Source organism: Thermobia domestica, chromosome 2, assembly GCF_964235325.1.
Source record: "Thermobia domestica chromosome 2, izTheDome1.hap1.1, whole genome shotgun sequence".
Lineage (NCBI taxonomy): Eukaryota > Metazoa > Arthropoda > Insecta > Zygentoma > Lepismatidae > Thermobia > Thermobia domestica.
This window is the reverse complement of record NC_137455.1, coordinates 73,513,150-73,524,231: the sequence shown is the minus strand read 5'-3', so window position 1 is coordinate 73,524,231 and position 11,082 is coordinate 73,513,150. Positions and strand designations below refer to the sequence as shown.

The following is an 11,082-nucleotide window of genomic DNA, read 5'->3' as shown; positions in this document are numbered from 1 at the left end:
TTGGCACCAACACGTACAGCGGACACGAAAAGGAGTGCGTATATATATATATATATATATATATATATATATATATATATATATATATATATATATATATATATATATGTCCTGCCTGTTACGTGATGACAGAAATATAATTTTTCATTTCATTCGATTCTGTTGTTGCTTAGTTACTAAAAGAAAAAAAAAATCTTCACTAAAAGTGACAGGTATAGAGAAAGAAATTACACATGAGTAAGCGCATGCGTTTGGGCGTTGCCATAGGAACACGTAAAGCCATTCTATTAATACTAGCCTCCACAACAAGTCAGCGAGGCCTCCAGAACGCATGATTGGTTTGCATTATTGAAAAAGAATTAAATATTTGATAGGTTTCCGAAGAAGATGGCGCTACAAGCGGATAGTATTTGTCCATGGCACACATCGCATTAAGTCGATGCTCGATGGCATTCGCGGAAAGGCGGTTTGATTGGTTAGTTACGCTTACTCGTGTATGTGTGAATGGTGACTGAGACAGTGCCGGTTTACTCTAATCATAACTTTTTTTTTGTTTGTTTCAAATGATGTTTCTTAAAAAATGTATTTGACTGAGTGGACACCGTGGTGATATAATTATAATGTAACTATTTCATAAAATGTTCAATTTCAAGGACGTAACGGAAGTTCTTCTCATTGGAGCACCATTAAGAAGTCCTGAGATACAAGATTTCATTTTGTGCAAATTCAAAACTGAAGAGCATTTACCATAAAACATGGGAATCTGCTTGGACACAGGTTAGTGTTCTTACTATAACTGACAATGGTATTATGTAATAATATACATTACAACTATAAGTATTCTGCTGTTCTTCATCAGTGTTTTGTTTTACACTTTCAAATCTACCCTTACAACATCAAGAACAATCCAGTCGTACTTCGTTGAATTAAATGAGAAATATTAATTGCATGTAATTGAAAATGTCATATATATTCTTTTCTATATGAGTGCAGAGTCATGCCTGAAAGTGGATCTTACAATCTCTACTCAAAACGTCCGAAAGTGTTAACACTTTCCATTTCTTCGAGAACATTAGTTTTTATTTCCAATTATCGATAGTAGAGATAACAATAATATGAGAGTAATGAATCGGTTTTTAATTGTTGCATTATCTCATTATTGTACAGTATACACTGCTTATATTCTCTTCGTATTACATAGGCAATTTTCACTAAATCAAATATTTGTTGGTCACCTGTCAAGGTACGATTTAACAAATTTAAGTGCTGTTTTCTTGGCCACAGAGAAAACATATAAGTTTATCCCCATAACGTAGCCCTATGCAAATTAGCGCATTTTTTCAGGTATTAAGGTATTCATAAATATGTAGTAGGGAAGTACACATTTTTTCTGGTAATGCAGTATAATAAGAATAAGAGAATATTTAATATTATTAGAAGAGATTTGCAGTTTGCTTAATTATTTCTGGAATACTTCATCCAAATTAATTTAGAATTAATCTAGAATTTGTGTCATTAACGTGTAGTACAGATGCACACAGTTCACGCATTTATAATCCAGAAATACTTTTGTGTAAGCAAGATCGACAAAATATATGTAGCTAACTGTGCACAAAAAAGTAAATAAATAAAAGAATTGTAATCGAAAACTTATCACAATTATACTTTTAGTTGCATTATTATAAGCTCATGTATCTATCTGATACAATAGAACTGTTTATTTATTAATACGTAGTGTACGTATAACATCTAATGTCATTTAAGCACGATTTTGTTTGGTTTAATTTGTTTCAACAGCTAGAAAATAGAAGTACGATATAGAGTAACGAAAATTCTGTTGTAGACGCGGGTTCAACCCCAGGCCAGGAGGTTTTTAGTGGATAAGTGTTGTCACATTGTGTGTTGTTTAGTGGATAAGTTTTGGTCAGAGTGTTGTTCTTCGCCTTCCACCTTAACATTAATCCAACTAATGCTTTACTACCATTAATTTGAATATATCAATCCTGTTCTTAAACCTACACTATTAAAGAATACACTAAAACTATTAGTGAAATTTAGTAAAATTACACTAATATATATTCAGCATAAGTTCTAAAAATGTAGCGTAATTATCGAAGAAAAATCTGTCGCTTTAGCATATAGAAACGGTAAAAGCTTATAATTGATGTAAATACTTGAATTCTTGACCCATACATCTAACTAAAATTATTTCCTTTCTATAGTGAACACTATACATATATATTCCACTCTACACTGAAGATTTGAATTTATTTTTGCATTGAGAACATTTCTAATAGCTTAAAGCTACATTTGGTACATTTTACATTCTTTCTATAGTTAGCAGCAAATCTTACCAGGGGAAAGGACGCCAACTTGGTAGAAGAGGCTGCAGGACAAAATCGAGATCCTTTCTTCTCAAGACGAGAGTGATGATGACATGTTGATGACAAAACTGTCATAATTAATGCAGTAACCTTTTTGTCCCCATTAGCTCTTTAACCAATTGTAAATCCGTGACAAAAAATGTTCAATTCTTCATCACTAGATGAGCACCTCACTGAGAAATTCATTTCAAAAAGAGTTTTGCACTTGTTAAAAATATGTTAAAACTTCTAATAGATTACACTTTTCATTGTCTCAGACATTGTCTTTTGGTATTGTGAAATCTTTATATATTCACAATCGTCCATAAACTTTCTGTTTTTTACCCACCAAGATTGATAAATGCGGCTCGGTATCATTTTTCAAAGTTGGTCATTTATATAAAAGTCACACACCATTCAAAATATCCTGCTTCGAGTATAGTTTTCCCCAATATATATGAAGGTCAGTTTATAAGTTATTCTTACTTTTATCCTCATTATGAAAAATGATTCTGCATTAATTTGTCTACGTTTAAACTTCTAGTAATTAGCTCTCAATATTGTAATAAAATACTGTAATTATACAATCATTAAAATTTGGTATGACTTTAATGGGCTTTCTGTACTAATAATCTTTTATATTTTATTACGTGCATACTTTGATACTCTTTTGTTCATTCAGTAATGTTACTATATATTTTAATGTAAACGAACTTATATATTACTTATTTTAGTCTGTTCTAGAGTGATATATAACATGTAAATTAGGAAATGCGGTGTTGCCTTTGGACTTTTAATTGGCCAGCAAGACACAATAAAAAATTTTTCAAATATAAATTCAATATAATTATAATCTCAAGGTGTATATTACACATTTTCACTTCACATATTAGAAATTTACCCAACCTATGATGGAATGTAACTTTTTTTTTAAAGTCGTTGAAACAAAACTTCCCGTCATCTATAAACTGAATAAATTTCCCTCTACATTATTAAATGTTCTTATGTAGTCACATACTGAGAAGCAGTGTTCGAAGTGGAAAAAGGGCAAAGGCGGTATGTTTTATTACGATTTTGACTCGACATACCGACTAATGTTGAAAGGCAGTGAGGGTATGTTGCCTAAAAGATTGCATTTCTGTTTATATTATGACTGAAAACCATTGGAGAGCTTCTCTGTCGTAATAGGAGGAATATGGAAAGATTTTGATCCCCCGCCAAGAACGTTCTCAAAAAATAAATAAATAAAAATCCCCTTAAGTTGTATTATAGAGAACTATACACGAAAATACTAAAAAAAAAACGAATGAGGATATTAACAATTTCCTGCGGAAAAACTCCAAGTCCCCCCTCGACTGTGGGGTTTTCCAAACCCCTGGAAGATCCGCCCCCACAGCAGACAACCCCTAAATCCGCCCATACTCAAAACACGACATTTATGTGCATTAAGGCAAGAAGACACACAAACATACATAACAAAGAAACAGTTCAATATGGCACATCAAAATATAAACTAGATGAACTTCTTTGAAGATACCTCATTTTAAAAACGAAAGGTAAGGAAAAGATTAAAGTGTCCGTATTATCAACTTAGAAATTATTTCTACATAAGAAAATAAAAAAATTGTTTACGTGCAAAGCTATTCGTCAATTACTGTGTAAAAAATGGATTTATTAAAGGTATCTAGCATCCACTTTCCAGTGACGGTATGTTTTAATCATTGGAAAGCCAGAGACGGTATGCCTTGATCACTAAAAAAAAAACAGAGGCAGTATGGCATACCACCGCATACTGTCTCACTTCGACCACTGCTGAGAAGTATTTACGGAAGATATAACTAAATTGTTTCTTTATTGTTTTGAAAAAGCTCTTTGAAACTACTCCATCCTGCGATTAAAATCCGTGTTCCATGTAAATATACACCAATAATTACAAATCATCATATTTCTAAAATCAATATGCAGTTTACATAAATGTTAAGGCGAAAACTAAATTAAACCTGTAGTTTTACATTGTATGGATAGACCCTATGATTTGTAGGTTAGAAGAGACGAATGATTAATGGAAAAGAATGATTATGAAGGAATGTTTGGAATGGGAATGTGAGAGGAAACCGGAAAACCCTCTATAAATTCCAAGAGTATGATGTTTTTCACCACAAACTTACATGATCTGGGTTCAAACTAGGAACCCCTCACGCAAGAAGTAAGAATTTTGCCATTGAGTCATTATCCCCTGGTTAAAAGTTTTAGTATTTTTGATCATACAATTTCTGTATCGAATGAAATATTGTCTCTCCGTTATTATTAGTACTAAGTAGGTTCTGGAACTAATGAGACTTTATTTATTTAGGTTTGTGCCTGGAAATGTTTCTTCCATGTTTCTCGATTTTCAGATTCTTCTTTTAACTCCTAATATTTTCTTCTATTCTTCAAATCATCTATCAGTTGTGTTCTTCTCTTTTTCTATTCCTACCTTTCTTTCCAGCTGACCTTGTATGGCGGTATGATGTCTCTTCATAATTTTTCTAATATAGTTGTTCTGTTATGTATACAGAAAGATCTTTAATTAATAAAGTGATTTTAGAATAATTCCCAAATATATAAAAAAAATAAAGGAATCCAAACTTTTAAATTGACTATGTATTAATTTGGATATTGGAATAATAACTTTGATACTTTGTCGACTTTGTTTTTGTGGAATCGTAAATATACAATATAGGTTAATTAATTACTCTATACTACGCATACACCATTCTGTTAGACCGTGATGCTAACAACAAATATATGAAAGTAACGAAGTAAACATGTTTAATTGCTTTAGAGATTATAAAAGTATTTCCATTTGGGTAAGAGGCTATAGTTACACTTTGCAAACAAATAAGGTAAAATATTGTTTCAAGGAGATTAACATTTTCATGATATTGAACGCAATAAATACAGGTATATTTGCAAACTAGTTCAATAACATATAATACCGACTTCAATAAAGACAAGCTTAATTTTGATTTTATAAATGACGATAAAATTTCTTGAGTTGGTAGCCAAAAATACTAGTATGGGGCAATAATAATTATCTATAACACACGTAAGAGGATTTAAGAGTATATAATGATCATACGAGTCATAAAAGGATACTCATTAAAGCGAACTGTGTCTCTTCTATTTCGAGAAAATTATTCACAAAATTCTAAAGTGAAAAATGTAAAGCTTGCGAGAGGTTAAATTTATTATACAATACCTGTGTTACAGGTATTTAGTTATTCATATATGGCGTGAAATTCAGATTATAGAAAAGCAAAAGCACTATAATAAAAATTTCCAGAACTTCGGGTTTATGTAAATTTTTAGACATGTTTAGACTTTTGACTATTAATGATATTTAATCAAAAATAACTATCTCGCTAAGTATTTTGATAACTTTCTTATTATCGACATAAACATCCAGTAAAATTGTCAGGCTTAAAGAGAGTGACTATTTCTAGCTATGAACTTCATGATACACCATTTTTTGATATTCATATTTCTATTTGTTCAATTATCATGTCAATTGTCATCGAAAATTAATCTCAAGATTTCACGACTGTGTTGATTGGCTGATTTATGCAATACTTTTATATAAAAAAAAAACTTGATAAAAGTATGCTTAAGATTAAGCATATGCGTATTAGACTATTTTCCACAGTAGAGCTGGTTTATTTTTCATTAAGATAGCCGACAATCACCGGAAAGATCCGAACTAGTTTGTCTTCATCTAGTACGCTTTGAGTACCACAGCAGCAAAGTACTCTAGAAAGAAGTCTTTAATTTGAAATTAGTTCCTATTCGTAAGCAACTAAAGCATTTTATTGATGGATAATACTGAATTTTGGAACGAACTTGACGAATTGCTTCAAACAGTAGGAACATTTTGGGATACAAGAGCAAATACTTCTCATATCCGTAAGTACTTGTGTAAATCAACACTAAGCAGGATTCAGACTACGTTTACGGACATGTGTTATCACTTAATAGTATATCAAGCTGACGTGTAATCGTTCACGAATTTGAATTCGGCAAGTTCCTTATGTTTCCAATGAAGCTACATATGTTTCGCAAATCTAAAACAATAACAACTCCAAGATCTATATTTCCTGTCATCTTAACATAACAGGAATATATATATATATATATATATATATATATATATATATATATATATATATATATATATATATATATATATATATATATATATATATATATCCAGACTTTGGTGTGATGCATGTTACATCTTCACATGCAATTCGCCACCAAATGGCTCTTCATAAGTCATTAAATGGCATCTTCAGAACAATATATCATATTGAGTTAGTGTTTAAATTACAGACATAATACATTTTAACTTTTTTGTGGCATATCGCATTAGCGTAATCTGTATCCATGTTCACATACGTATGGTTTATTAAGTTGACCTAAAATAGTAATTGAATACATTATCGGGATGTGTGCTGTGACGCTGTAATACAATTATTTTGGATTTGGGATAATATGGTGTCCGTTGAACTATACCGGTCTGGACTCGGTTGAACTGCACCACATTTAAGTCTTGTTATGATTTGGAGCCCATATAAATACTAGGGTCCGTTCTTAATAACCTTGGATTAGGCACACGGAAGTAAAAGAAGATCCTGAATAAATTGAAACAACTCTTGTTCATTTTTCGATTTTTTTTAAAAATTTGAATTCATAAAATGATCTTAGGAATATCGTACTTAGAATTATTACGTGTGTGTAAGGACATTTCCAAGAAATTTTCCAGTTATATTTCTTTCAATATTTTTATTCTTTTAGTCATAATATATCTGATAAAGAGTTGGGTGAAATAAGTAAAAACAAGAATTTTAGGAAAACTAAAAATGAACCAAAAGATTGCGATCTTGGCCAATAATTAATTTTTGGATTAGGGGACACAAAATTTTCTGAATGGTCCCTAAATCGAGTCTTCGTATTTTCTTCGAAATAAGCACATTATACTGGGTTAACTGATAGTTCGGATTTGGCTACACTGTATGTAGCTCTCCAAATATTAGGCTTACAAGAAAAAATTTGGTTGAAATGTATTGGATCTTTTGATTCAATTACATTTTCGATAATATTCCAGCATTATCTAGATGTGTCTTGCCTGAGTGTATTGAAATTCCAGTCGATTTGCCGAATGAATGTCAGAGCTATTGAGTTCGTAGAACAAGGACACTTCCTTTCCCTGTTGTTCATAAATGAATTAAGTTGACTAGATTGAGAATGAAGATTAGGAACACAAATTTATGATTTTATTACACCCTTCATCGAACGTCAGATGAAGTGACAAGAAACACGTGGTTTGTTTACTCGAATTGAGATAATACTCGGAACCAGGTTAAGCGGTATCACGTCGCAATTTGCTACACACAATCCTAGAAATGCGATACAAACGAAAAATCGTATCGCAAAATCCGATGCATCTATGATCATAGTTTATTATCGAAGTGAGTATTTTCGCAACAGGAATCAATCAATCATTTATTATCTTTCCTTCATGACAGAACGGTTCTGTTTTGTTCTTGCGTACAGTTAAAGTTCAGTGACAAATTCTCCGGATAACCCGACATTTCTCTTTGTGTATGCTAGGTTCTAAAGAACACAATCTACTACGAACTACATAACAATTTATTGAAAATTGTTTCTGGAGTTGACGTATCCATATCCGCTCCGGCACTCTATTCAATCTGTACAGAAAGCGGATTAATGGTTTTACGAAGTCTAAGATCCGAACTTGCTTTTCCGAAACTAGATGAGTAGCTAAAAGACGGAACTATCTTTTGCCGTAATTGTTTCATAGCATTGGTCCAGAAATATAATTCGTTTTACTACACTTTCCTATCATGCGTTGAAACGGCGAAAGAAAATTAGTGTTCAATTTAAAGTTTTTAAAATAATAATATAGTGGATCCCAGTAGCATCGGACGCTATATGAGTTAGCAAATGAACATTTGTGTGAAATTAAGCTATTTTGTTATTGTAAAAATGAAGTTTCATTTCGGGAACTGCGTAGTTCCAATTCCTCGTTTCTTGGAGTCTATTTTTTTAAAAAGAAAAGCTTCATATCTTTATATGGATACATTCTAAATCAGTTAAGGCAAATAGTAGAACGTCGAAGTTACAGCATTTTAAAAATATTTACTTTTTCCGTTACTTTACTTTTCATTGGCAGACTGGCTTGTGATAAGCAAAATGTTTGTTTCATGACTACGTAAAAGAGTAAAATAATATTTTTTTAGGTGTCAAAAATGTGGTACAAAACCCATAAATTGCGTTGCAAGTTAAAATTTGTTTCGCAGTTTGCAACGGAAAAAGGAAAATCTTTAAAAGAATATCTGATAAATATTTATTCTTAGTATCTCGACTAGTCTTACATGAAACTCTTTCAACTAGCTAATAGTTTTCGTGTAACATCAACTGACTGTCTGGCGTAGGTGAGTTGTTACCGCACTCAACTTCCACCTGGGAGGACCGCATTTGAATCCCGCTATATCCGTTTTCTTTTAACAGGCTTCAATTCCAATTTCAGCTCTTACTGAGTGTGATAAGCACGAACTTCTATGAAGAAGGAAAGAGATACGACAATGAAGGAAAATTGAAGTAGATTAATGAATGAAGACAGAGATTTACGAAATTATTTCCTTCAATTGTTTTAGGTCCGATATTTCCAGACTGTTTCAATTATTTTCTAACTCATGTAAGTGTTTTTTCTTTTTTCTCACATGTAGTATGTAATGAAATTATACGTTTTACGCACAACGAGTTATAATGTCATTGACATAATGGTGTTCATTGAAGGAGACGCTCCAATGAATTAAGATCAAGTTCATTAACAAGATCAGGTATGCAGACGATATGGTTATTATAGCAAGAACCGAAGAAGAACTACGGGAGATAATTGACATTGGGAAACTATGTACATGGAATGGAAATCAACATTGAAAAATCGAAAGTCATGAGTAGGGCTCGGAAGTTGAAGACCTAAAAATTGCCTAAGAAAGACCTATAAAAAGACCTAAAATATCTAAAAAAAAAGGACCTAAAAACTGAAAAAAAGGACGTAAAAATAAAACCCAATTTAATTAGAATTACATATTTAATGGATATAATGTTCAGAAATACAAGCTTCTGGTAGGTTAACGGTCTGTCCGTCTTCCACAAGCTGAAGTACAAACTAAAATAAGAAAACTTCCCCACCCTCACTCACCCTTGCTGGAGTACATTGTTACGCTTCCATATCTGACTTGTGATTGTTGCATATCTGGTCTTATCAGTTCAGTCGTTAAAGAATGCCTTATCTTTTGAATGTTCTTTACCAAAGGAAAGATGTTTAACAGGTGCTGGTGATTCGGGTTAATGACCAGTAAATTTATTGTCGAAAGGTGAAGAACAACAACAAAAAAAGACGTTATATCTTTGAAAAGCTTAGAAAAGACCAATATACAAAAAAACGCCGAAAAACTCAAGAAAGGACAAATAAAATCTACCATTTTCTGGCATACAATGACCCAAAATGAACATATGTTAAGCCTCGTCTGTGGGCACTCGTGAAAAAGAGGATTTTTCCTCAACTACCAGGCCTTAGTCATGAGAATATCCAGTGGAAACGCGCCCTTACGGGTCAGAGTAGAACAAAGAAAACTTGAAGAGCTCGATCATTTCAAGTATTTGGAAAGTATATTGATGAGAGACGCTTACTGTACCAAAGATATCAGGTCAAGAATTGCCATAGCTAAAAAAGCATTCAACAAGAAAATATCACTCTTAACTAGCAGGCTCAATATTGGACTAAAAAAGAATTTGATCAAGTGCTATTTATGGAGCATTGGACTTTTGGTTCAGAGACTTGGGCATTAAGGAAGTTAGAGAAGAAATATTTAGAGAGCCTCGAAATGTGTTTTTGGAGGAAGATGGAGAAGATAAAATGGACAGAGGGAGAGTAACAAATGAAGATGTTTTGAAACGGAAAGGAGAGAAGAGAAAGCTTCTAGCCAGCATCCTTTGTAGGAAGGGCAACTGGATTGGACACATCTTGGAAAAAGAAATTGTCTTTTTCATACAGCCATAGAAGGAAAGCAAGGAAAGGAAGACGAAGAACACAACCGATCGATGATTTGAAAAATAGAAACAAAATATTGAGAGTTAAATAGAGGAAGCTGAAGATAAAGAAACGTGGAAGAAACATTTCCAGACCAAACTAAATTTTTTTTAAAAAAAGCTCATTAGTCCCAGGACCTACCAGATTGTAGAATACTTAATAATAATAATAATAATAATAATAATAATAATAATAATAATAATAATAATAATAATAATAATAATAATAATAATAATAATAATAATAATAATAATAATGGTACAATTGTTCATACATCATTAATTCTTCAGCAAAAGCGTGATTCAGTGTTACAAACCGTTTTCTTTGCAAGAAATTATTTATGTATTTGGTTGCTTATCTCTTCAGGCGTTTGAAAGGAGACAGGGAGAAAAAAGGAGATGAACTTCAACAAACGTAATTATAAAACTCCGGGGTCTATAAATACTCATGTCCAAAACTTAAGGGATCACTCACTATGTAGATAACAGTGATAGTCATTAACAATTGGTACAAAAATACTTATGCTCGTTCAGAAACGTGGAACAGATACCTGTGCCCAAA

General features: G+C 32.1%; 1 protein-coding gene across 1 annotated transcript in view; it reads left to right on the top strand.

Moving 5' to 3' along the window:
- Positions 1-463: 463 nt before the first annotated feature.
- Positions 464-11,082, top strand: part of LOC145672755 (adenylate kinase isoenzyme 5) — a 167,277-nt gene continuing 156,658 nt past the window's right edge. Inside the window, exon 1 of the mRNA XM_081741925.1 lies at positions 464-777. Coding sequence (XP_081598051.1) covers positions 756-777 — 22 coding nt within the window. The 5' untranslated portion in view covers positions 464-755. The remainder of the gene's footprint in view (positions 778-11,082) is intronic.